Source organism: Zeus faber (assembly GCF_960531495.2).
Source record: "Zeus faber genome assembly, chromosome: 11".
NCBI classification, from domain to species: Eukaryota; Metazoa; Chordata; class Actinopteri; order Zeiformes; family Zeidae; genus Zeus; species Zeus faber.
The window spans coordinates 17391266-17416101 of NC_137205.1; the positions used below are offsets into that span (position 1 = coordinate 17391266).

Below are 24836 nucleotides of genomic sequence, written 5' to 3' on the forward strand. Positions count from 1 at the left end.
GAAGACACGCCGCCCGCTCTAATACGCCGGTGGAAAACCATCAGAGGGTTCGAAAGCAGCCGCACCGCTGGCCGTTCCTGACTTCCCCCCTTTCCGCCGTGATGAAAGGGAGAGAAATCACCTCCGCACTCAGCTCCCTTGTTTATTTACCTTCAGAATTACACTCTACTCATCTTTGGGCCTCGTTCCAATGTGTTTTGTTTTGCTTCCTTTCAAACAGAAAAATCTGCGCGTGTGGTCCTACGCCGGTGAACGTGTTTGGCCAGTGCGAGCACATGCATTCGCACACACGCACACTCCCATTCAACTTTCCCCTGTGCCAGACCCCCCCGTGCCCTTCCCCCACCGCTAACCAAACATTGCAGGACAGCAAAAGGGAACTTCAAAGTGGCCGGAGGGGGTACTTCTTTTTTCCTGGCACTTGTCATCATCTAAGGGACTGGCTGCTGCCCTTATTACTCTAATTGCTTCCAACTGCTCCAGGAGGCTTTGATGAAGGGCGCCGCAGAGCACGCTGGAAGCACCTGTTGTTGCATGGAGGAGCACAGGTGGGCCTTACTGCTGGTGGCATGCACTGCAAACTGGCCAACTCAAATATGTGTCACAGTAGGGGAGTCCGCACGACGACGCTTAAGAATTCTACCCAAATATGAGAATACAATATCTGCAGAGAGATATCACAAACCAGGACGGCTAACGGTGACCTGAGCTGAAGCGACTACAGTCGGCGGCACTCTGGCTCCATCTTGTGGCGCCGGGGTTAGAAATCCAGCAACTGCAAAGGAAAACAGATCCATGTCAACTTGCCATTTTCTTTTTCTTTTAAAGAAATGCTGCACACAAATTTCTGTTCCCGTATCACATTTAGTGTTTGTTGACCATTCACACTGTCATCAACACTGTCCTATTTGTTTGTCATAATTGGGTGAATTGGATCTATGAGAGTGGTTTAAGCTGTGGGAACGAGAATCAAGGTGCACATGGGTAAAAGGTGAATATTGCCAAGTATGCACACACAATAACAAAGAAAGATATGAAGTTAGTAGCAGCTGAACACAAAATCATAAACACTGTGTCTCAAATATCAATTTGTTTGTATGTTTCCATGTACATGTGTGAAAAAAAAAACCTGCCACACTAAAACTTCCATCTTAAAACAATGAGATATACACATGTTTAATTTTGTATAAATATATGGGTGTTTTTCATCAAACTGCCAATGACATTTGGTACGTTCATTCAGAAGGACAGGACAGAGGTAGAGTTAAAGTAACAAATCTAAAGGGACATAGCAAGAGAAGAAACAGAAAAAAAAACTGCAATTAAACTGCTGTTAAATGAATTAAAGAAGGTGATATTTGGAGATGTATTGTGGGGTAACGGACAGAAAAAAAACATGCATGGAAATACATTTTAAATGTCGAAATAACATGCAAGATATCTATAATAGTGGTTATCAATCACTGATAAATAAAAGCTTATATTTGAACAACCCCATTTTCTACAAACGTTCTTTTTCCTCTAACCATGATACAAACTCTAATGTACAACAGGACTGTAATGCAACTTTTTTCTTTGATTTTAAAAAGGCAGAATAGAGTTAAGAGTGTAATTTCTATTTCTATTGTTGTGTAGAGCAGATGCAAATTCAGTGGTCAGTTGACTAAAAGATCAGATTCCTTCATACACAAATTAATTTTGCTATGGATTCATAAATGAGAGCCAGTCTGTTCTGCTGCTTGGAGTGGAGTTGCGTACCAGCTGGGGTAAGATCTTTTCAAAGTGCTCAACGTCCACTCGGTCGCAGTCCTCAGATTTCGCCTGTTTCAGTGATCTCATGGCCGCCTCTGGAAGTCAAGGCATAAGATACATGCACATAAATATGTACAAATAACAGAAAAATTCACGTATCCAATGTATAATCATGTACAATGTCAGAGAGCTTACACTTGACCGCAGCACAATTACCTTGAACAAATATTTTCAGCATCTCCACCATCAGCAGCGCAGCATCCCCACCGACTGCGACGGAGTTACATACAACATTGTGAGTTAAATGTCCAGAACCACAGACAACTCCAACGCGGCCGGCGGGACAGGAGTTCATAGAGACCAAGCTGCGGCCTGACAAACTTACTTCTAGTTTTTTCTTCCTTGAAGAAACTCGAAAGAAGTTTGCTCACAGTCTCCTGTAGCAGAAACAGTATGAATCACACAGATACACAAACACACACACAAACACAAACACACACACACATATACATACATACACACACACACACACACACACACACACACACACACACACACACACACACACACACACACACACGTATATTTTAACACATCTCAGAATGGCATCGATGTTCAGACTAAATTACAGTTTCATGAAACGTATATAGCTATGCTGAAGCTAGCTAGCGCGTGTGTGTGTGTGTGTGTGTGTGTGTGTGTGTAATCAAATAAACCCCGTTTCCATTCAGATAACTGCCGGATAACGCCCTTTGCATGTATTTTATTTTTAATCAATGTGCATGACGTAACAAACTAAACGTTCACGTCTCTATTCCTCAGAAACCAGCAGATTAACTCCACACATGTAAAACATGCATTGACCTCACGCAGGACCTTCCGTCTTTCTTCAATAATTCATATTTAAACGTCTATTTGAGGGTTTGTTACAAGGTTGTTAAGTGTCCTTGGGTTCCTGGAAGGCGCTATATAAATCCCAGTTATTATTATTATTATTATTTTTATTTTATTATTATTATTACCTTCTTAAAGTTGACTGCGGCTTCCCCCTCCGCCATTTTTTTTCGCACTACAACAAGCTTCGCGGGTCGGGCTGTGATTGGCTCCTGAAGCGCTGCTTCTTCCTTGTGTTTATTTGAGGGAATCAGGAAGTGCATACCGCCATCTACAGTGTGTGTGTGTGTGTGCGTGTGTGTGTGTGTGTGTGTGTGTGTGTGTGTGTGTGTGTGTGTGTGTGTGTATGTGTGTGTGTGTGTGTGTGTGTGTGTGAGTACATGAGTGTGTGTGTGTGTGTGTGTGTGTGTGTGTGTGTGTGTGTGTGGTCAATCTAATATCCTAATATCAGCAGTATGCTTCAAGGAGATATAATAATAATAATAATAATCATAAATAATAATAATAATAATAATAATAATAAAAATAAATAGAGCTGCAGGCAGCAATACACAGGGTCCAGTTTAGTTGTGTAAAGTATTACAGTTTTCCGGGTTACGAGTTACAATGTTCCGAGCTGACATTTCACTCGTTTCATAATTGTTTTCATGGTTTTCTGAGATTTGTTTGGTCCGTAGTACGTGTGAGACTAACCTCACAGGGTGGATGTTCTGGCCACCGCTTCTTTATTGACTGAGGGAAACCTGTGTCCACTGTGAGGTCGGGTGGAGGGACGCTGTTTTTTTAAAAGTAGATTTAATGTTTTGGAAATAAATTGTGTATGAATAAATACATGTTTGCTTAAAATTAAGTCCCTCCAACGGTTCTTAGAACTTCCCGCGGTGCGAAAACACCTTCTGTGACGATTATAATTTTCGAAATAACTTTGGATGATGATGTCTCAAAATCCCTACACGTCAACTTTCTTCTACTTCCGGTTAAAATGTTCAGTAATTTCACTAATTTCTGCTCAAACTCGAGGGACAAAACGTATGAAACGTCCCGCTTCTAATGTTACGTCAACCGTGGTTCTAGATACTTTTTGTCCGAAAAACGGCAAGGGGATTAAAGATAAAAAAAATCTGAGCAATAACAGCAGGGTTCTAGATCAACCTTTGACATTAACCTGGATGACACTAAAGACTCGTCAGGACCTCATCGGGGCGTAAGGCCTCAACGTAAGACCTCAATGCTCGCGGGTATCGTTTTGCGTTAGTCCTAGTGGATTATGCAACCCCTGTGCAGTGCCCCTGTGCAGTATTACGGCCGAAAATGTGGAGCAGACGCTAGGCCTTTCTCAATCTGCGTTCCTGTCTGTACTTGTGTTCTTGTGGACTTGTGAAACGTCATCAGTCGCAAGTACTGTTCCAATTCAAAGTCCACATCAAGCCAAGTCCAGTCCAAATGCGGTGGATGTGGACTTTCTCCGCCCATTTTATTCGAGGATGCATCGGTGGTGACTTGTGTGGACTTGGGACAGCCAAGTATCCCAGAATGCATTTCGCACCATGACCGTCCTGCGTCCTCCCGTCCCGAGTCGAATTTGCCAAGTCTGAACTACCAAGTCCGCAAGTTCGGACTTCGCGTACTTGGTATTGAGAGGAAATCCGGACTGACCAGGGCACCTCCTTTATGTGATGCACAGTTCGGAAACTTTATGAATTATGGGGCGTCCGCTCAATTCGGACCAGCGCTTACCAAGAGAGTTCGTTCCAAGACGATAGCCATATTGGGACAAGTGGACCCCCTGTTGTTTGCAGTGCGGGAGGTTCCCCAGGCCTCCCCGGGATTTTCTCCCTTTGAGCTCCTTTTGAGTAGGAGACCTCAGGGCGTGCTATACCTATTAAAAGAAAACTGGAAGGAAGGTCCTAGCAACAGTAAGAACGAGATACAGTATGTGATGGACCTGAGAGCAAAGTTACACGTGCTGGGACAGCTGTCAGCTGGAGAACTTGCTCAGAAACATCAGTGGCACTTTTGCGACAGAGGGGCTCGGACAATACGCACCGGGAGACAGGGTGGTAGTGTTGCTCCCTACGTCTGATAGGAAGGGGGGGGCGATGCAGATTTATCACCCAAACCTCTTAAAAGAATGGAGGGATCTGTTGGCTCTGGCCATGCCAGTCATTAAGCAGGATGGGTTGGGGCCGGAGGTTCCAAAAGCAGCCGATCGTACCGCATTCCCGTTAAGAGACCACGTATCTCCGTCCCGGATGTGGCCGTGCTTCAGCGTCGCGTCTCCGATGTTTTCTCCTCCCTGTGAGGCCTCATATCCCTCATACATCACCATGTGGAGACAGCCCCGGGGGTGAAGGTGCGCTCTGGCCATATCGCCTGCCCGTACATGAACGCAAGATCGTACAGGCGGAATTAGAGGCCAAGCTTTATATGGGGGCGATAGAGGAGTCCATGAGTGACGGGTCTAGCCCCACCAATGTGTGGGTCCAGTTCTGCTTAGACTACGGAAAGGTGAACGCAGTGTCAAAGTTCGATGCCTACTCGATGTCCCGGGTCAACAAACTTCTCGACCAGTTAGGTACGGCTCTTTTCACGACACTTCTTGTGGCTGGCTGGCTACTATAGGAGGTTTGTACCGGACTTTTTGGAGCTAACCAGCCCCTTGTCTGATTTAACTCGAAAGGGTGCTCCTGATCCGGTCCAGCGGTCAGAGAAGTGCCAGTAGCTGTTTGCGAAAGTAAAGTCAGCTCTCTGTTGGAAAGCCAGTGCTGTTTAACCCTAACTTTCTCTCTCCCTTTCTGTCTGCAGAGCGACGCACAGAGGGATGGGTGCGGTCTTGTCCCAGGAGGTGGAGGGCGTGGACTGGCTATCGCTGTTTCTCAGCCAGAAGCTTTCCGAGCGGGAGTCGAGCTGCTCCACAGCACGGTTGAGAAGGCGTGTCTAGCAATCAAGTGAGCCGTTAGCTCCCTCCGCTATTACCTCCTTGGGCGTACTTTCAACATCAGGGTGATCAATAGCCCGGGGGCAGATGGCAGCGCGGCTTCCTTCCCACAGCTGCGCAGGGGAAGGGAGTTTTCTCAATGTTTGTCTGTCTTGCAGAGAGGAATCGGCGCACAGGGCTCGTCAGCCGACCAGAAGCTATAGTGAAAAGTCATTCCTCATGTGCCCCAACTTACTGTTGTAATTATTGTTTATCCTTTTGGCCAGCAAGCCTTTCTGTTGGAATTAATTTAATAAAACTCACACCATGTGGGCGCCCCCAGTGCCAGAAAGACTCCGTCTCCCTCCCTAAACCCCTAGTGGAGGGCAGAGACTCCCACATACAGTATATGTTAATATAAATACAATAAAGTAGACATTCAAATACCACAGAAAGTCAGAACACCATAAAGTGCATAGGTAGTAATGACATAAAAATAACAGTAGGCCTACGTTTGATGAAACTTTGGAATAAAATGAGCAATCTGTGCTGTGTAACCTACTTGCCTCTGACCAAACAGATCAGCTGGGCGATGATGGATAAAATATTACAATTATATTGTATTACTGTTTATTTTACAGTTGAATTTTAATGAAAAATACATATCAGATGTCTATACTCAAAAGTAAAATCTCATAAGAAGGAGAGACAGCAACTCACCAGCGTCAACTGCAACAACAGTATTTATGAAGGGGGGGGAGGGGGTATTTTGTGTAGAAACAGGCTTTGTCCGTTGTGGCGTAACAAAGACATCACGTCAAAACACGTTAAGCTTGTTTTCATATAGTACATCACATTCTTTTTCAGAAATCTAGTTGTTGCAATTGACAAGCATTTTCTTTGTGGGGGGGTGGCAAAAATGATACGTAAACTCCAAAAAATCCCATTAAGACAGCTACTTCTCTGATCAAAATGACATCTTATATTATAAGATGTCATTTTGATCATTTATTTATCGTCCAGCCACCGGGCTTCTTCCAGAATGTAGCTGATCCCCATGGAGCGTCTTGGCTGGGGACGGCAGCCGGGATGCTGGTAGTCTCCCTTGGAGCTTCCGCTCCCTGAAATAAGGTGAGTACATAGAAGTAGAGGACAAAAAAAAAAAGGTTTTTCCTCTTTCTTTGAAACAAACAAATTTCTGACATTTCATTTTAGAAAATAACGAGTAATCAATCAATTGAGGCCTAATACTCTGTGTGGAAATATAAATTTTTTAGAATAGTATTTAAAAATGATTAAAGACGTCCTCAAAACTTGCCTTTGGACTAACCACTCTTCTCACTTCCACCTCTTTTCCCCCGAGAAAGTGAGGCCCGGCCCAGTCCGCCATGTCCGCTTCCTCCCCGCGGGAAAACCTGACGTAGGCCAGGGCCTTGCTGTCTTCTGTGGTGTAATTCTTCTTAATCTATGTAAGATAAAGATACAAAGATAAAAATAAGTCCAAAGCGTTCAACAAAAATACTGACAAAGTTTGATAAATGATCTGCACATGCACACATGCACACATACATGCATGCATGCATACATACATAAACACATGCATGCATATATATACATGCATGCATACATACATACATGCATACATGAGAAATTAAAAATAACGGTATAGTGATGAACTAAGTTTCTATTATCTGTGTCACCTTGCATGCTGTGATGGTCCCCCATTCTCTGAAGTACGCTTGGATGTATCCTTCATTTATATATGGGTTCAGCTGCTTAACAATCAGTCCATGGTCCTCAACAAAAGAACAAACAAAAAAGTTGGGAAAAGTTTTTTTGTTTTACCAGTTGTCCTCCCGGTAAGTTCAAAACAAAGTATTTACCAGTTCGTAATAATTCTCCAAACGTGAAATGTATTTCTTGGGTAGATGAATGTACACTCTTTTTGAAGCTGGTTTCATAGCACCTAGAGGAAAGAAGAGTGAGAAAACATCAATCGCAAACAGGGAATCATTCAAAAAGAAACCTTAAGGGAAAAAAAGACATGGAAACAGATGCGATGGCACGTACCAGCGTCCATCATAATGATACTCAACAACTAACACGCAAGTGGGAAGAGGCAGACTGAGACCTTCTTGACAGTGCGGCTTTGGAAGTATCGACAGGGTAATGACGGGGCAGTGTCGTTGCACAATTTCCCCCTTGAAAGACAAAGGTAAAAGTGTTGAAATTCCACTCTTAACAAGCCATCTCGCCTGCCCAGCGTACAGATGCTCTGAAAACCTCGAACACTGCACGGTTGTCGCTTATGCGGCTCCGCTCGGCTGGTTGGACTGGAATACATAAACATCCTTAATTACCATACTCTGTAAGAGCAGTGGAAATATGAGAGAATTTTCTGGAAAAGGGAAATTCGAGCGTCAGCAACAGCTTACATAAACAAAATAGGCAATAATAATAATAATAATAATAATAATAATAAAAGCATTGAAATAAAAAATATATAAAAAATGGGCATAGTCAACTGCACACAATAAAATACTGTATGACCACCTGTCTAATATTGTGTAGCTCCCCCTCGTGCCACCAAAACAGCTCTGACCCTTCGAGGCATGGACTCCACAAGACCTCTGAAGGTGTCCTGTGGTATCTGGCACCAAGACGTTAGCAGCAGGTCCTTTAAGTCCTGTAAATTCAAGATGGGGCCTCCATGGATCGGGCTTGTTGTTCCAGCACATCCCACAGATGCGCCATCGGATTGAGGTCTGGGGAATTTGGAGGCCAAGTCAACACCTTGAACTCTGTCATGTTCCTCGAAGCATTCCTGAAAAACATCTGCAGTGTGGCAGGGCACATTACCCTTCTGAATGAGGCCACTGCCACTTTCCATTATATCCAGCATTCGTTTTTTTAAGCAATTTGTGCTGCAGTAGCTCTTCCGTGGGATCAGACCAGACAGGCTGGACTTCACTCCCACGCGCCCATGACCCTGTCGCCGGTTCTCCAGTCGTCCTTCCTTGGACCACTCTTGGTAGGTACTAACCACTGCATACAGGGAACCCCCCACAAGACCTGCTGTTTCGGAGATGTTCTGACCCAGTCGTCGAGCCATCACAATTTGGTCCATGTCAAAGTCGCGCAGATCCTTACTCTTGCCCATTTTTCCTACTTCCAACACATCAACTTCAAGAACTGACTGTTCACTTGCTGCTTAATATATCCCACCTCTTGACAGGTGCCATTGGAATGAGATGAGCAATGTTATTCACCTTACCTGTCAGTGGTTCTATTGTTGTGCCTGATCAGTGTGTGTGTGTGTGTGTGTGTCTGTGTGTGTGTATTAAAAGATAAAATATGGTAATGTACAATCAACCTTATATCAAAACATTCAATATAAGCCTAGAAATTGACAAAAAAACAAAACAATAAACCTAATATAACATTAATATTAGTTGATATACAGTGATAATCTGATAAAACATCTCGCATATCTTATAATTAAATTATAAATTCGATATTTCTTAAAATATAGGCCTATGTATTATCACACATACAGTATACTTAATAGAACCTTATCTGTAATTCGTCATTTCTTGAGTGCAAAATTAAAAAAAAAAAAAAGTTTTATAAAGTTGAAAAGTTAGTATTTAAAAAAAAATGTCTTAAAACAAAAAAACCCAACTGATTTTAATACATAGGAGGTTGTATGAACTAAGGTACTCTATGTAAACCAGTGGACAGCACAACATACTGTTCAATATTTCATATTATTAAATTCCACGGGTATGATCTGTTGCTCACTCAGCAATAATATTAATTACAATTTCTAAGCAAAAAAAAAAAGCCACAAATGCAGTAAGTAAACAGCTTTAATTGTATAAATATATCCTTTACTGTACATGCATAACCGGCTAAATAAGCAAGTGTTTCAAAGTTTTATGAAATACTGTAAGCTTAAATGAAAATGTTCTTCAAAATACCAAACTTTTTGAAACAGGCGTCATTTTATAGCGATGAAGTCATTCGGTTCCGTGATGTTGTGAATGTCTCAGTGTTGTTCATGGCTGCAAGAAAACATAGAAAATAAAAATATTGCACCCAAAGGCGTATGAAATATAATACCTTTAAACTGTTGGGTTGCAACATATTTGACTAAACAATTTAAGAGAAAGATAAATGACATGACCCACATCCCATTGAGGTTTCATTCCCTTGTACAAAAGGGAATGTTTCAGTTTTTGTAGATGAATGAAATGAAACAATACCATGCACGAAAATAGAATTTTGACGTGTGGATGGAGCTTTCCAACTTCCTGGAGATTAAATCTTGTCCTTCTGTTTGTACATTTCCTGGAGTTTGTTGATGAGGAACTTTTTGTCGTTGCCCTGCTGCTTAAACACGTTTTCACACATTAAAACACATGGAGCATAACACATTGAACATTGTTTAAAATATTACGGTAATCGATAAATACGCACATTTTCCAGCTGCTTTTCCAGCAGACTGATGACGCGCCTCTGGCCGTCGAAAACCTGAGCGTGAATGTAGATGACCATTCTGAAAAACAGGAATTTGACGAGTACATCATTAGAAAAGGAAAACTCAGTGGGGGGAAATTTCACTTAGCCACTTAGACTTAGGGTATGAAAACAGAAAGAGTAGGGTAGGGTTTATAGTCAAAGTCAAATGATCAAAATTTAAAATGGCGTATATTCATATTCACAGGAAGACCCCGGATGTGAGGCACAGGACCAGGGGGTTCTCCACCAGGTGGCTGTAAGCCCAGCAGAACCAGGACACGGTGGGGTTGGTGGCAGCCAGAGCTTGGCCCCACAGTTCCCGAGCCTCCAGCATGGTTTGGAAGTTCGTGAAGGGGCCGCACCTCGATGACGGCCTGGTCCTGGTGGGCAAAAGATACACGCAAACACATAAATGACCTCCCATTACTTACATAACACATCTTTTACATACTGGACTCGAATTATACGGCTGGTGAACAATGAATGCAATTTAAGCGAGCGCTATGTAGACAGGCTTGACCGGGGGGGCGGAGGTGACTCACATCCCGACGGTGTACATCAGACACACGACAGCGCCGATGAAGGACGGGAAGCACAAGAGAGAGAGGAACACCATGGTCATCTGACTCGCCCGCCAGGGGGTCTGGTGGGCCTGACAATTTGACACCAGGCTGACCTACGATCGATCGATAGATCGATAGATAGAGAGTTAGATCAGAGCAACAATCAAATGTGTGGGTTTTGCCCGAGAGTAGTGGGCAGTTTATGACTTGTTGTATGAAGAAACATGAACAATGGCTAGAATGTTCAGATTTTTTTTTATAGGATGTGTAATTAAACAATATTTTATTTGTCTGAAATCAACTTTGTTTGAGAAGTTTTTTTTTTGTTACAAACAAAAAAAACATGTCTATTCCTATTTGACATGAATGTCACGGCCGAGCAAAGTCTCAAATCCAACTGGTTCAAAAATGATATGAAACATCCTCCAATATAAAGTCCTACTTTGTGGGTTTTGACCGACCAACCTTCTTAATGTAGAACAAAAGGACCAGTTTTAGGATCTGGACAGCTGGAAGCAATGGTGCAAAAAACACACCAAGCCTACAAAGGGCAAGAAATGAAATGACAATCCATCAACACGTCATTTGCAGGGCACAGTGAAAATTTCAATACATTTCACAGCTCAATAATAAGTTCACCGATAGGTGTCCATGATGTGTGTATTTTACCACATGAGGGCTTGGCCATAGATGAGCTGCAGCACATTCCGGGCGATGTCAAACGCCGGCTTCCTATCTCTCCTCAACACCGCCCTGGAAAATCTCCTGGGTGAGAAACCAAAATCACCATCAGCTTTTTCCCGCAAACAAAGCCTCCGCCAGTAAAACAGGCTTAATGACACAGTGGGTACACGCTCGGTGGGTCGGGTTTCCACTCGCCTCCACAGGAACTCCCCAATAAAGGTTTCGAGCAGCGTAAAGATAAAGTCCATCAAGATGAGGCGGTACAGCTCCATCCCGACAAAGCTTTCCCAACACTGTGGAACGTAAACACCAGCAGACAGAGGATCATCATCTGATACCTTCATAGAAAGATCAGACACAACCTTTTCTTTATTCTTGATTATACAGTAATCACAGTGAACAGTAACGTGTACAACTTCTGAAATAACACTGGTATTACACTGTACATACTGTAATAGGCTAATTAGTACATACTGTGTTAATAATTCAAATGTATATCTACAGTATACACCGATCAGCCACAACATGAATAGTAGTGAATAACATTGATCATTTTGTTCCAGTGGCACCTGTCAAGGGGAGGGCAGCAAGTGAACAGTCAGTTATTGAAGTTGTGTTGGAAGCAGGAAGAACGGGCAAGCGTAAGGATCTAAGCGACTTTGACAAGGATCAAATTGTGATGGCTAGACGACTGGGTCACAGGTCTTGTGGGGTGTTCCCGGTATGCAGTGGTTAGTACCTACCAAAAGTGGTCCAAGGAAGGACAACCAGTGAACCAGCGACGGGCACCCAAGGCTCATTGATGCACATGGGGAGCGAAGTCTAGTCTAGCGAAGTTTAGTCATACATCATGTGGATGGTCGGGGTTAGGGTCCGATCTGATGGAGCATCTGTGGGATGTGCTGAAAGAACAAGCCCGATCCATGGGGGCCCCACCTCGCAACTCACAGGACTTAAAGCATCTCCTGCTAACGTCTTGGTGCCAGATACCACAGGACGCCTTCAGAGGTCTTGTGGAGTCCATGCCTCCACGGGTCAGAGCTGTTTTGGTGGCACGAGGGGGAGCTGCACAATATTAGTTGCGGTTTTAATGTTGTGACTGCTCAGCGTGTACCCATAACAATATTGTAATGAATAACAAACAGTAATCCATTTTTTCAGACTGATAGAGGGGATCTATTACGGTATTCCTTATTTTCTGTGATATGTAATGTTACAATGTGGGATGTTCATATTAGACGTGGCCATAGTGTCAAATAATGAGGTAAACTAGTGACAAAGTAATCGCTTTGAACAAAACGCTCAGGTTTCCGACCGCTCTGGACGCTCGTTTTTCAAAGGTTTTTTCTACTCTCTGCACGAGCTGACGTCAGCGCATCGTGGATTTATTTACATGGTCATCTGCTCCATCCCAGCCGCTGTGCGTTTCTTCAAACAAAACCAATACAAAAGTGTTTTTATTGTAGACGCTCTATTTATTTATTTATTTATTAACAAAAAATGCCTGCGTCCGAGAGTCCTGGTGTGTTGTGCTGCGGTGTCCGTGTCCTCCACAAGATTGGAGCACGGCAACCTAAGTCAGAACAAACCTTTAAATTAAGCCTTGTAGATCTAATATGACACTGAGGATTGATTGATGGAGATTCAGCAACTGGATCGCTTATTTCTCACTCCAAATTTGCTCAGAAACAGATTTTGGTGGACTTATAAGGTGAAATGAGTGAAAGTAATGGAGTAAATGGTACGAAATCCGGAAGCCATGCTCAAATCCCATTGGCTAACAGAACCAGGGGCCTCAGGGGGGGGGCTCCTCCCACCGAAACAGCGCGTCAGGAACACAATGGATTCAGAGGTATGTTAGAATGGCTCGAATGCATAATCTTAGTGGTATTTTCAGCAAAAAACGTAAAAAGGAGCATAACAGGTCCCCTTTAAGCTAATTTAAATGCCAATGGTCCGCAGTGAAACGACCGAATCTTACCATGACAAATTAGTACAATTACACACACACACACACACACACACACACACACACACACACACACACACACACACACACACACACACACACACACACACACACACACACACACACACACACACACACACACACACACACACACAATTGCAGTAGTTATTTCCAGTTCAAGTGGAGTAATTTATACCTGTAAACGATGATTGTCCGGTTCTGCAGCGATCCTCCCGAACCAATGGTAACAAAGTACCCCGAGGACACAGAATTTTAACAGCAGGTTCCTATTGATAACAAAAGCAAGCATCTTAAAACGCTTTTTCTTGCCTCAGAGAATGACAAATTGAAAAATGTTCTCGACGGCGGCTGATTCTGTTGTAGTTTCCCTTTCTCACCGGGAGATTGAGACATAGATCCGCACACGCGTTGAGTCGTAGCGCTCCCTGGTAGAAAGCAGGTTGAAGAGACCCGGGAGCAGCAGGTTGATGCTGGACACCACCCCGGGCAGGACGAGGAGCTGCGCCTGTCTCACCAAGCCCCCCTCCACAACATTTGGCATTTTCCCTTTGTCATGCTGTGAGAAAATACACCTCACAGTTGAAAAACAATTCAAGTAAAGAAAAAAAAAATAAAAAATTCATTTCATTTCATTTCATTTTTCGGGGTCAATTAATTCATGAATAAACTATCACTTAAGAAATGGTCAAAGAAGTAACTTCAAAGTAAAAAGCACCCCAGCACAAGGTAAGTTTAGTCAAAGTGAAAATACCACATGGATATTTCTACTAAAGGCAAAGTATATAAGTACTCGCTCCTAAATGTACTTAAAGTTTTAAGTGACTGATGCTTGCTGTTGCTGTTGCTGCTGCTGTTGTTGTTTGTGTTGTGAGATTACAGTGATAGGAGAGAGAGAGAGAGAGAGAGAGTCAAAAGGATCTCTCTCCCGAGGTTTGAATGAAAACTTGTCCCGTAATTTACAGACGCTAATTAAAGCCCCGCGACTGGATTGAGATGAGATTGTGCACACTGTTGACTCAATACAGATGAGGAGATTTCAGGTTGCGGTGAGAGCTACCAGTTCGGGTTCCGGGGATGTCTTTGTGCGTGCGTTACGTCGGTGAATCGTTTCCCAAATCTACCTGATTTTGGATTATGAATTGTTTTTCGGATTTTTTGGAACATGGACTTTGGCCTGGCTAGCGCTAGTTGTTGCTGCTGTTGTAGTTGTTTTTGCTGTGGCTCCTGGTGTTGCTTCTGTTGCTGCTGGTGTTGTTGTCGTTTTTTTTCGCTGTTGCCACTGTTGTTGTTTCTGTTGCTGCTGTTGTTACTGTTGTGGTTTCATTTGTTGCTGTTGTTCTTGTTTTTGCTGTGTTTGTTTCCCCTGTTGTTGGTGCTTTTTCCTGTTTCTGTTGTTTTGTTGTTGCTGTTGTTTCAGTTGTTGCTGCTGCTGGTGTTGCTGCTGGTGTAGTTGTTTCTGTTGCTGCTGCTACTGTTGTTTCTGTTGCTGCTGTTGTTGCTGTTGCTGCTGCTGTTGTAACTGCTGCTGTTGCTGCTTTTACTGTCGTTGCTGCTTTTTCTGTTGCTGCTTCTGTTGCTGCTGTTGCTGCTTTTTCCGTCGTTGATGCTTTTTCTGTTGCTGTTTCTGTGCGGCTGCTGCTGGTGTTGTTGTTGCTTTTTCTGTTGCTGTTTCTGTGCGGCTTCTGCTGGTGTTGGTGTTGTTGCTGATGCTGCTGCTGTTGTCGTCATCGTCGTCGCCACCGCTGCTGCTGCTGTTTTTGTTGCTGCTGCTGCTGCTGCTGCTGTTGTTGTCGTTTCTGTTGCTGCTGCTGTTGTTTCTGCTGCTGCTGCTGTTGTTTTTGCTGTTGTATTTGTTCTTGTTTCTGCTGGTGTTGATGTTGCTGTTGTTGTTTTTGTTGTTGCTGCTGCTGCTGTTGTAGTTGCTAAAGTGCAGTAATTAAGTACTTTCCACTGCTGGATATCACCAATCATTCATTACTCTCATTTTGTGTCCCCTGACTATTCTGGGGGAAAACAGCGCAGAAGGTTTACAAAAGGCGATGAACATTTGTAGAGGTTAACTGAGAAAGGCAAGGCAACAGCATGTGAACACAAAGTGTCAACACATCCTGTTGCTAAATGCGTCAAGTTGTGGTTTTCCAAAGTCATGTCACTTGTGGGTGGTACGTACTGAATGTGTAGTCAACTGTGCAGTAGTCTCTAATACTGCATAGTTTGAAACACTTCCCTCTGGCAGGAGGCTGCGGCCCAATAAAGTCAAAACATCTCGCCACAAGAAGAGTTTCTTCCTGTCTGCAACTGATCTCACCAACAAGGCCCCTGACCCCTGAAACTGTGCCCCCCGCCCCCATAGGCATTACGTGGACCTGTATGCTTTGAATTGAATGGATATGTCAATGCGTTACATTAACGCACAGTCTTCCGGACTATTATCTGTGCACATTGCACATATTGTTTTACTTCATACTCTGAACATCTGTACATTCCTGCACAAATTCTAGAGCTTTATTTAAAAAAAAATGTAAATAAATAAAAACCTTATTTTACATATTCTTATATATTTAGAGATTGTTTTCCTATTGTACATCTATGTTTCATGTATGCACCGAACACCAAGAAAAATTCCTTGTACGTGTAAACTTACTTGGCAATAAAGACGATTCTGATAAGCTAGTCTGAGCCATCCGTTACTAGCCGTGTCCATACCGACCATACAGCCAACCATATTCATATTTACAGCAGTTCAATACTTGGATCCTCGCTGCAACTTAGCCCTGGCTATAGCCTTTTATGATTTGTTAACATTATTTGTTGCATTTTGTACATTCTGGATATGTTGGATTTCTTGTTTATTTTGTCTGTTCTTATTGGGATTTTCTTTTATCTTTTTGCAAGACAATGCAAAGTCCTTGTACATGAAAACAGTACCTGTCTCAATGAACGGATTCTGACTCTGGCTGAACTCTCACCATGTGCTGTGACAGGTGGTTGGTGGCCAGACAACTCAACAACACGCCTGTGAGGCACAGGGCCCACACCCACAAGTGCATTTTAAGGCGCCGCAGACGTCGCAAGCAGCTCTGCCTCCCGTCGCCGCGGAGCTCCTCAGAAAGCAGCTCCTGTGAGAAAAGCAGAACCCAAAGATCAGTATTTAATACTTCCTCTCTGCGAGGAAACATAAGTAAGATGTGCTGTGAACGTGTGTGAGAAACGTTGGGCATTCAGTCTCCGAATTCAACCCCCATATCGCCCTAAGAGATTTAGTTACTAAATACTTTAAAGCGCTGTCACCTGTCTCCATCCTGGGAATGACTCTGCTGTTTGGCGTCTTGCCAAGTGTTATTTGAACAAGAGGGTTAGATGCAAAGAACTCTAGCAGTTGTAGCAGAAGCTCTTACAAACTTCATTTTAAATAACACTTGAAATAAGTGGAAAATAGTGACAAGGTAAACGGTCCTTTATATGACTGATACTGCGTGTTCATATCTTTAATGCCTTTTAACTATAAACTTTGAAGTTTTCTCAGTGTCAAGAAGCCATTCACACGGAGCTGAGCGGGAAATGCATCTTGAAAATAAGTTTGTATAGAAAAGTAGTTGCATCAGATCCGTATTAGAAATCAGTGACCGGTCTCTGTACCTTGAATTGCGTGCTGATGTTCTGGGACTGAAGCTGAACGGACGTCTTCTTACTGACTTTAAAGTCCCAGCAGCAGAACACGCTCAGCGCCATATTCCCGTGCGACTTCAACACGCGGAAGCCTCCCCCGAAGGACTTGGAAATGCTGGGACAAAAACAAGCCAAGCGTTCAAAAACACACAAATTTACAAGACTCAAAGAACTGATGAAAAGAATACGGATGTATGGCATGAAACGATAAATCTATTTTTGAAAACCTTTCCCAAAGTGAGATTACGATGCCGACTTTACCACTACAATTGGACCTAACTGGTCAATTCTTCCTCTTACTGGGACGTTGTCTCTTGTCACATTTGGTGATGGAATATGTTTGGATATCTTCTTTACGTGATTTTTACAAGAAATTCTCAGAATAAAAAATGGGATTATTTCACCACCTGTAGACAAGGAAGACGCAGGTGATGACGAAGCCTGCCAACGCGGTGAAGAGGTAGGCGACAGGGATGTTGTACTCCATCGCCCAGGGGCCGGTGACGTCGTCACACGCTGGTCGCGTATCATCGGGAGCACCAGGGGGCGCTCCAGGTGGCCGGCAGCTCCTGGCGGTGGTGTTGATGTAGTAGCCGTAAAACATCACGCTTTGGGATAAGTAGCCCTAAAAGAAATAATCAGAAGCTTTGTGTTGGCGAAAACCCAGTTAACCCCAGTCGCCCCACTGCCCTTCCATCTTACTTCTCCGGTCAGAAGTTCGAGGCCGCTGAACCTGTCGATGAGACTGGAGCCGCGCGGAGGAGGGTCGAGGGCTTGGGGCAGCACGAGGAAGAGGCCGACGATGAGGAAGAAGAGGAGGTTGAACAGCAAAAGGGTCCGGAGGAAGAGGAAGTAGGAGAGCACTCCCGTCCCGAAACGCCCACTCAGCGTCTTCAGCTGCTTCTGCCAGAGCCAGAAGGGGCTCAGGATGGCCAGACACCCGAACGAGAACCGGTGCCACGCCTGAATGGAGAGCAGGGTGAAGACACACGCGATGGAGGGCAAGCGAACAAGAGCGTGAAGATGATGGATGTCTTCATAACCCTTTATCCCCCTTAAAACCCATCGGTCTTACTCACCCTCACGATGCTCAAGCTGAGGCCACTACAGCAGGAAAGGCCTCCGCGGACGACAGGTGTGGATTCGTCCACACAAGCACGTTTCCTGTATCAGTCAGAAGGGTTAGGGGACACTATGAAGAAAAAAAATGACTGATTCCCAGGTTAACAGAGTTTGGTTTCATGATTCCCGCTTGTACCTGAGCTCAATCTTCTCCCTCAGGTTGAGGGGCGTGGCTCGCAGCAGTCGCGCGCACTCAAACGCCGGGAGGCTCCGGAGCTGGAACACTAACTGCTGGTGCTTGTTTTCTGGGAGACCGCAAGTTTACAAGAGCACAACATCCTTTAGTTGTGAACGTTATACCGCTCAGCGGCCAAAAGAGAAACGGTGAATCTTCAGAAAGCATGGAAGACACAATTCTAGAACTTGGTTCAAGGTGTGAACGCTTGGGTGGACCGCATTGCAATTTTGGGACTTGGGTCCAAGACTCACCATTCTCATGGATTTCGTCGAAAGCGCCCGGAACGACGTCGCACTGGACACTCGGCCCGGCGGGACTGGAGAGGTCCTGCATTTGGACGGAGGACTGTTGTCCAGATAGGGGCGCACGGCGTTTTGCGCGCTGGGAAATGAGCGTGACGCCATTCTGCTCTGCGTGAGGGAGATTGTTCAAATTGGTATAAACCATCTGAGGTGTTATCCTCATGTGTTAGGAAACTACCCCCCCCCCCCCATCTCTGTTCATGATGTTGCAGCGTCCTCATGAATCCAAATACAGAAGAAAGAAAAATCATTTAATTTTGAGTATGTTATGTCATGAAGATAAACCCCTCACCAACGGTTCGACTGGGCATGGAGGAGAGGACCTTCATCGTAGCCGCTGACCAGCGGCTTCTCAGCAAGGGCTCAATCTCTTCCCCTTCATCTAAAAGGAGTCAACTCATACGTAAACCCAGTGGTGGAAAAAGTACTCGAAAGCCACTCATTAGAGGTGAAAGTCATTCATTAGAATACCACTTAAAATGTACTTAAGCATAAAAAAAAATTTAAAAAAAGTAAATGCTTTGAAGAAAAAAAAAAAAAAGACTTTTTTTTTTGCTACAATCCTATTCTGGTTGCTAATATTTCTGTATTTTTCCAGTAAGCACTTAATTTAATGAAACACATCTTTAGCGGGTACAGGTGGGGCAGCATCCCTGTTGGAGGAGGCCGCCCCTGTGGCCGCTGCTCTCCAACACGCTGCTCTAGTTGTGGTTCGCTCTGCTAGTCCAGTAGCAATGCCGCAAAAACAAAACTGAACACGGGCAGGGTTGCCGGGTCTCCATGACAGCATCCCGAGTACATCCTCAGTACAAGTAAAGTACAGATACTGCCAAGAGATACTAAAGTACAGTTACAAAGTATTCTTACTTCTTTACTTTACACCACTGTGTAAATCCTTCAAGACAACAGTTAGGTACAATTAGGGGGACAATAATGATGCAATTGAGTTGACTTGGGCCATACGACAGCAAATGCTTCGACACTCTACATAGGAGGGTTGGGTCGATGCCCTATATGTTTAAATAAGGGGTCAGGAAACCAACACCTTCATTCCAATAAATCAAACACATGTGAAGCGGTACCTCCACTTTCCACAGGCACCTCCATGTACTGGGATTTGGGGCCCCTGTGTGGATCGGCGTCCAGGCTCCTGGTGGTCCGATAGGGAGACTCCGGCACCAGGCCACCCTCCCCAAGGTTCCTAGAAAAAGGATACATAAGAGATAAACAACATGCGGAAGTGGGGTGCACGTGCCGAAGAGGAAACATTGTTTATTATTGCACAAAAGGAAAATGACAGACAGTTTTTTTTTTTCTTTCTCAAATTATTAATATTATTATTATTATTATTATTATCAAAATGCGGTATATTCATCTATCTAAACATGTTTCAGGTTCCATTTGTAGTTGAACATAATTTTGGAAGTGGAATTTGTGAACATTCAAACCAGTTCAAATAAATCAATTTATCATAATTATCAACATGGATGAAAAATTGTGAAAATTCTAATTTCTTCTTAATTCTTTAATTGAGAGAGAAACACCATCTAAATAAGACGACCCAACGGACTGCGGCACTACTACAGCAGTATCATTCTGTACTATCCAGTACAGAGGGCAGCCAATATCAGCAAGGTTCTCACTCCCTTGTGTTATTCCAGTGGTGTCATTTCAGTTTGGTAGTCAATCAAAAACTATCAGCAAGTGACACTAAAACATTTTCCCACAAAAATGTCATCACGTGACTTTAAACTGTTAAAAAAAAAAAAACAGACAGACAAAAAAAACCAAAAAAAAACCCACTAGTGTCACAAGAGATCGGACATCATGGGATTTGTTGGGACTTTTCCTAGTGGGCAGGAAAAGTCCCAACACTGTCAGTGTCCATTACAAACTGAATAATTGCAGCGGAAAGATCTCTGATGTTGCGTCAAATGGACATTTATATACAAAACACGCATTTGTCTTTCTCATTAAGTGAAATTCTTAGTAACTTGTTTGGTAGACTTGCGGGTATTTCTACAACTATTTTTACGGCTAGTGTTAGATGGAGATGGATTGTTCCTTGATGTTTGGCACCAGTAATTTTTTTTGCCTGGTAAAATTTATGTTGAAAAAAACCAAAACAAAACCCAATAAAAAAAAGCCAGATAACTTACAAACCGGTGAAATAATGCTCACACAAAACGTAGCCGCTCCTCTTCCGGGGGTCACCCATTGCGCCACAGGATTTGTTTCACCCTCTGACTCACCCGGGCGAGCCGATCTGCCAGGCCAAGCACATCTGGTACCTACGCCGGTAGCGGGGGGCCCCGTCCCTCCCCGAGTCCCCACGCCCTCTCTCCCTGCGGCTACCGGCAAGTGAAGGAGAGGTCAGCACAAGGGGCGCTGTAACCTAGGTGTACATTTTATCTGCATTTGTCACATAGACAGTTATTAAAATGTGACCAATAAGGATCAAATTTGTCCGGTAAAACGTATTATTTTCGGACACCGGACCGGGTTTTACGACACTGGTGGAAAAAGTGCAATAAGTTAATGACATATGACGTCAAACTCGTTGTAACCGGCATTCTTTTTGGGTATAAATCACCATTTTCTGGGTATTTGGTCAACAGAGCATTGTCTGTGTGGGGCTCACGCGTTCGCGTCCTTTTATTTGTGAAATGGTATGCTTGTGTTGCGTGAAAAGCTGCAATAAGTCGTCCCCCGATGGACAGGGTATAAAAGTTGACCACAAAAACATTATTTTCAACCGAGATATCTCAGTTCATGGTCGTTTGCCGTCGGAAATGTCATAAAGGTAAGTAAGAGATTTGTTGTTGAAGTAACGTTGCAAAATGTGCTGGTTTTCTGTCTTCGAAAGCAGGTAGCGTTATCATTACATCCATGCATTGTTTCGGATTAGCCACACGAGCAGCGTCAAACCACAGACACCCAGGGACTGCAGCAGGAAAAGGCTCCTCTTTCAAAACTTGACACGGTCATTGCAGGTCAACCCGCATACGAGATGACGGAGACTGGTCGCCATCCCTACACCCGGACCACACAGACACCGCAACGCTCTGCTCGCCAAGTCCTTCCGTTATGCATTTTTAGAACTGCATTTGACCCTGTCTTGCATGTGCAATAAAGTATGTCAAGTTTTGACCTTTTTACATCAATGTGTTTTTTCCTTGACTGTTTCCTTGTCGTCGACACCTTAATAGCCAAATAAAATGCGGAAAGGAAATGTAGAGCGCACACGCTTCAGGGTTTAATGGTTCATTTCTCTGCATTCTGCACACTAAAACCTTGCAGGTCATTCACCTTTCTAACGTCCCGTGTTTCAGAACAAAAATGTTGTTGTTTTTTTTTTAAAAGTGATACTTGGACAAAAGCAGAACAGTAATGTGCACTTCTTGCTCTCAGACTATGTGGGCACATAAGGCCATACGACTTTTTGTGTCAGAAAAAGGACATGAGTGGTTTTCTGAGGAGGTGTGTACAGTATATGTAGTGATGTGCTTTAAAAAATAAAAATAAAAAAAAAACATTAGATGCTGTATTTGTGTGAAGGAGTGTTATGCGTACATAAACCAGAAGCTTAAGATAGAAGAAGATAAGATAAACTTTAGCGTGCACACACACACACACACACACACACACACACACACACACACACACACACACACACACACACACACACACACACGTAACAGCAGCTCAGGGGTCAAAAGTAAGGGAGAGTGATTAAGTGATAAGTAAAAATAAAAAAGTTATAAAAACTGGATACACACCAGCTTTCACTTATACATTTGACTTTGACTCTGCAAACGGATAATAAAAGATGTATCCTGCTGGCGCTATCTCGCTATCGGGATTAAACGCCTCCAACAAAATAGCTTTTCAGCCTTACTTCGCCGACGTTAGCTCGCAGCCACTGCCGCTTCTCCCGCAGGTTTAGGAAGGGAGGGGTGGGGTGGGGGTATTGGGTTGGTTGCAATCTGCAACCCCACCACCAGCTGGTGCTAAAAGCCCCACCCTGCTCCTTTAAGCGTCCCAAAGGAGGCCGACGGATCGCTTCTGACGGCGGGGTAAACGGAGCAGACGGACCCACTGAAACCGGCAGGAAGACGGAGAAACCACTTACTCATATTCCAAATCCAGTTGATGAATGTCCACATTGCAGCTGAGGCTTTGAGCCATGGTTTCTGCACGACCCCGGTCCGCCCACCACCACTGTTTCTCATCCGCCACCGAAACCTCGCCGAAAATTAATTCATAACAAAAACAAAAATATATGTCTTCCAGTCAACATCCCCTACTGTCCTGCAGGGCCCGGCGCCAACGTGCCACCGCCTCTTCTTCCCTGCGGTGGAAGCCTTTATACTCAGAAGTTACTGCACGCACACCACTCCCCCAGAAAGCGAGTTCCTCCTTTCATTGTAAGAGTGTGCAGAAAAAGAAACAAACCATGAAGACAACGGGGTCACGGTGAGTGGGCATGTCCCTGCCCGTCACAGGTGCACCGTTTCATTGGCGATAAGTGACTATTTTACCCACCTGCCGAGGGAAGGTTGGTGGTCTCAGCATAGAGACATCTTAGATAAATAGTCGATGTGTTATCTGTGTAAATCACTGAACTGATTCATTTGTTATCAGGAAAAAAAAAAAAAATATATATATATATATATATATATTTATTTATTTGTTTGTTTATTTTTTTTCACCCAAAACCTCACGAAGCATTGAAAACTCAGAGCACAGCGACACCTGCTGGTCCGGAGGCGTAACAGCTGCCGCCGAGGCGGAGCTCTGGCGCGTCACGACGCTCTGCTGACGACACGATGCCTCCAAAATGGCGGTCATACCCAGCGTGCACTTCGGCTGTCGCGAGTTTGACGTCATCTGTCATTAACCGAGATTGAAACCGCGAAACGAATAAACGAACGAATGCATGAAGAACGTTTTTGTTTTTTTTAAATGTGCACATAAAGACACAGGTTTTTAAGTTTAAATGTTTTTTTTTTTTTAATTGTGCTCATATTACGGACACAATTAAATAAAAGAAAAAACGTCTTTATTCGTAACGTGCCGTAATGAATTATTAGTTCTGAAGGTTCTGGAACAAATGCATATAAATGAATGCAATAAATGAATCAATGCATACATACAGAGAGACTGAGACTGAGTTTTTTCCCGCAAGCCATTAGAACTGTCAATGCTGACCTCACCAGGGGTCCTCACTGAGCCACACACAACCTTACTGTACTGTATGTAGCGTACTGTACCGCATACTGGGTCACTGCTCTGGGTTGTTCGGTGTCACCGTATTGCTGCGCCGTACTGTTGTATACTGTGCTGTATTATCCCACAAACACTACCTCACTTTATTCACATGCCACTTTAATGCACATATACATATGCATATATTTATACACATAAACAGCCTATCCCATATACATAAGTCCATCCCATATACATGAGCCTATTCCCTTTATCTATTCTGTACCCCCACCCTGCACTACCCTTGAGTTCTCATTTTATTTCATTTTATTCCATATATTTTAATTTGATTCTCTAGCATTCGACTTACTGCATTACGTTTCAGGAATCAGTTAGTTGGTCAAGTAGAAATTCCTAGGTAGCTCCTGTGTTCAGTCTCGGACATATTGTGCGTAATCACCGGCTGCATTGCGTTGACATTTCACTGCATATATGTATGAAAGTGTGTATACGTGTGTGACGAATAAACCTCTTGAATCTTGAATCTTGAATACATTACAATCCAGGTTATGTTTATTCTGAAATAACAAGTATAAGTATCGCCTAATTGGTAATAAAAACAAAGAGTACGGGGGGGCGGTATTAACCCTAATCAGCTGGAGCACAACATGACTGCTTCTACAGGGGAAACCTGAAACGGGGCCACGCCAAAGCCAAGGCTGAAGGAGGGTTCGGCTTTAGCTTTAGCCCTGACATGTTTTATTCGGGAGAACGTATTTTTGAAAAGGTTGAGGTATGACTAAAAATAAATAAATAAATAAAAAAGGGAGACACTAAATAAAAGTCTATATAAGATACTTTAGAGGAACGGAAAACATTCATCTCCAGGGGCCCCTGGAAAAAGGGATTTAAAACATGTCTCAAACGCGTGGCTCCTCCCGGAGCTGGTGACGGGGCGGGGCGTTGCGGGCGTTGCGTGCGTGCGTTGGGCGGGCGGGCGGAGCTTCAGAAAGTTTTTACAGGAAACTGAGGAGAC

At 43.7% G+C, this 24836-nt stretch overlaps 2 protein-coding genes across 3 annotated transcripts; both read right to left on the minus strand.

Moving 5' to 3' along the window:
- Positions 1–488: 488 nt before the first annotated feature.
- On the minus strand, positions 489–2812 carry cenpx (centromere protein X). Of its 2 annotated transcripts, XR_013844410.1 has the most exons (6): positions 2775–2812; positions 2138–2189; positions 1969–2022; positions 1759–1847; positions 686–775; positions 489–524 (listed from the first exon to the last, which is right to left on the minus strand). XR_013844410.1 is itself a non-coding variant. In XM_080010256.1 (5 exons), exons 1-5 carry the CDS (start codon positions 2808–2810, stop codon positions 761–763), a joined length of 246 nt encoding a protein of 81 aa, XP_079866382.1. In that variant the 5' UTR covers positions 2811–2812; the 3' UTR covers positions 535–760. The 2 variants fall into 2 exon arrangements, 1 of the variants encoding a protein (XP_079866382.1); XM_080010256.1 differs by lacking the exon at positions 489–524 and having other exon boundaries at positions 535–775.
- Positions 2813–5583: 2771 nt separating this feature from the next.
- tmc6a (transmembrane channel-like 6a) lies at positions 5584–20810 on the minus strand (the record flags this gene model as incomplete). Its single annotated transcript, XM_080010020.1, has 22 exons — positions 5584–5697; positions 6906–7028; positions 7502–7529; positions 9909–9955; positions 10043–10121; positions 10288–10464; positions 10627–10760; positions 11113–11188; positions 11317–11412; positions 11527–11624; positions 13497–13587; positions 13699–13877; positions 16291–16440; positions 16961–17105; positions 17395–17615; positions 17693–17953; positions 18070–18154; positions 18249–18357; positions 18542–18700; positions 18885–18974; positions 19675–19793; positions 20752–20810. The coding sequence occupies 22 exons, from the start codon at positions 20808–20810 to the stop codon at positions 5584–5586; spliced, it is 2640 nt and encodes an 879-aa protein (XP_079866146.1).
- Between the last annotated feature and the right edge of the window lie 4026 nt (positions 20811–24836).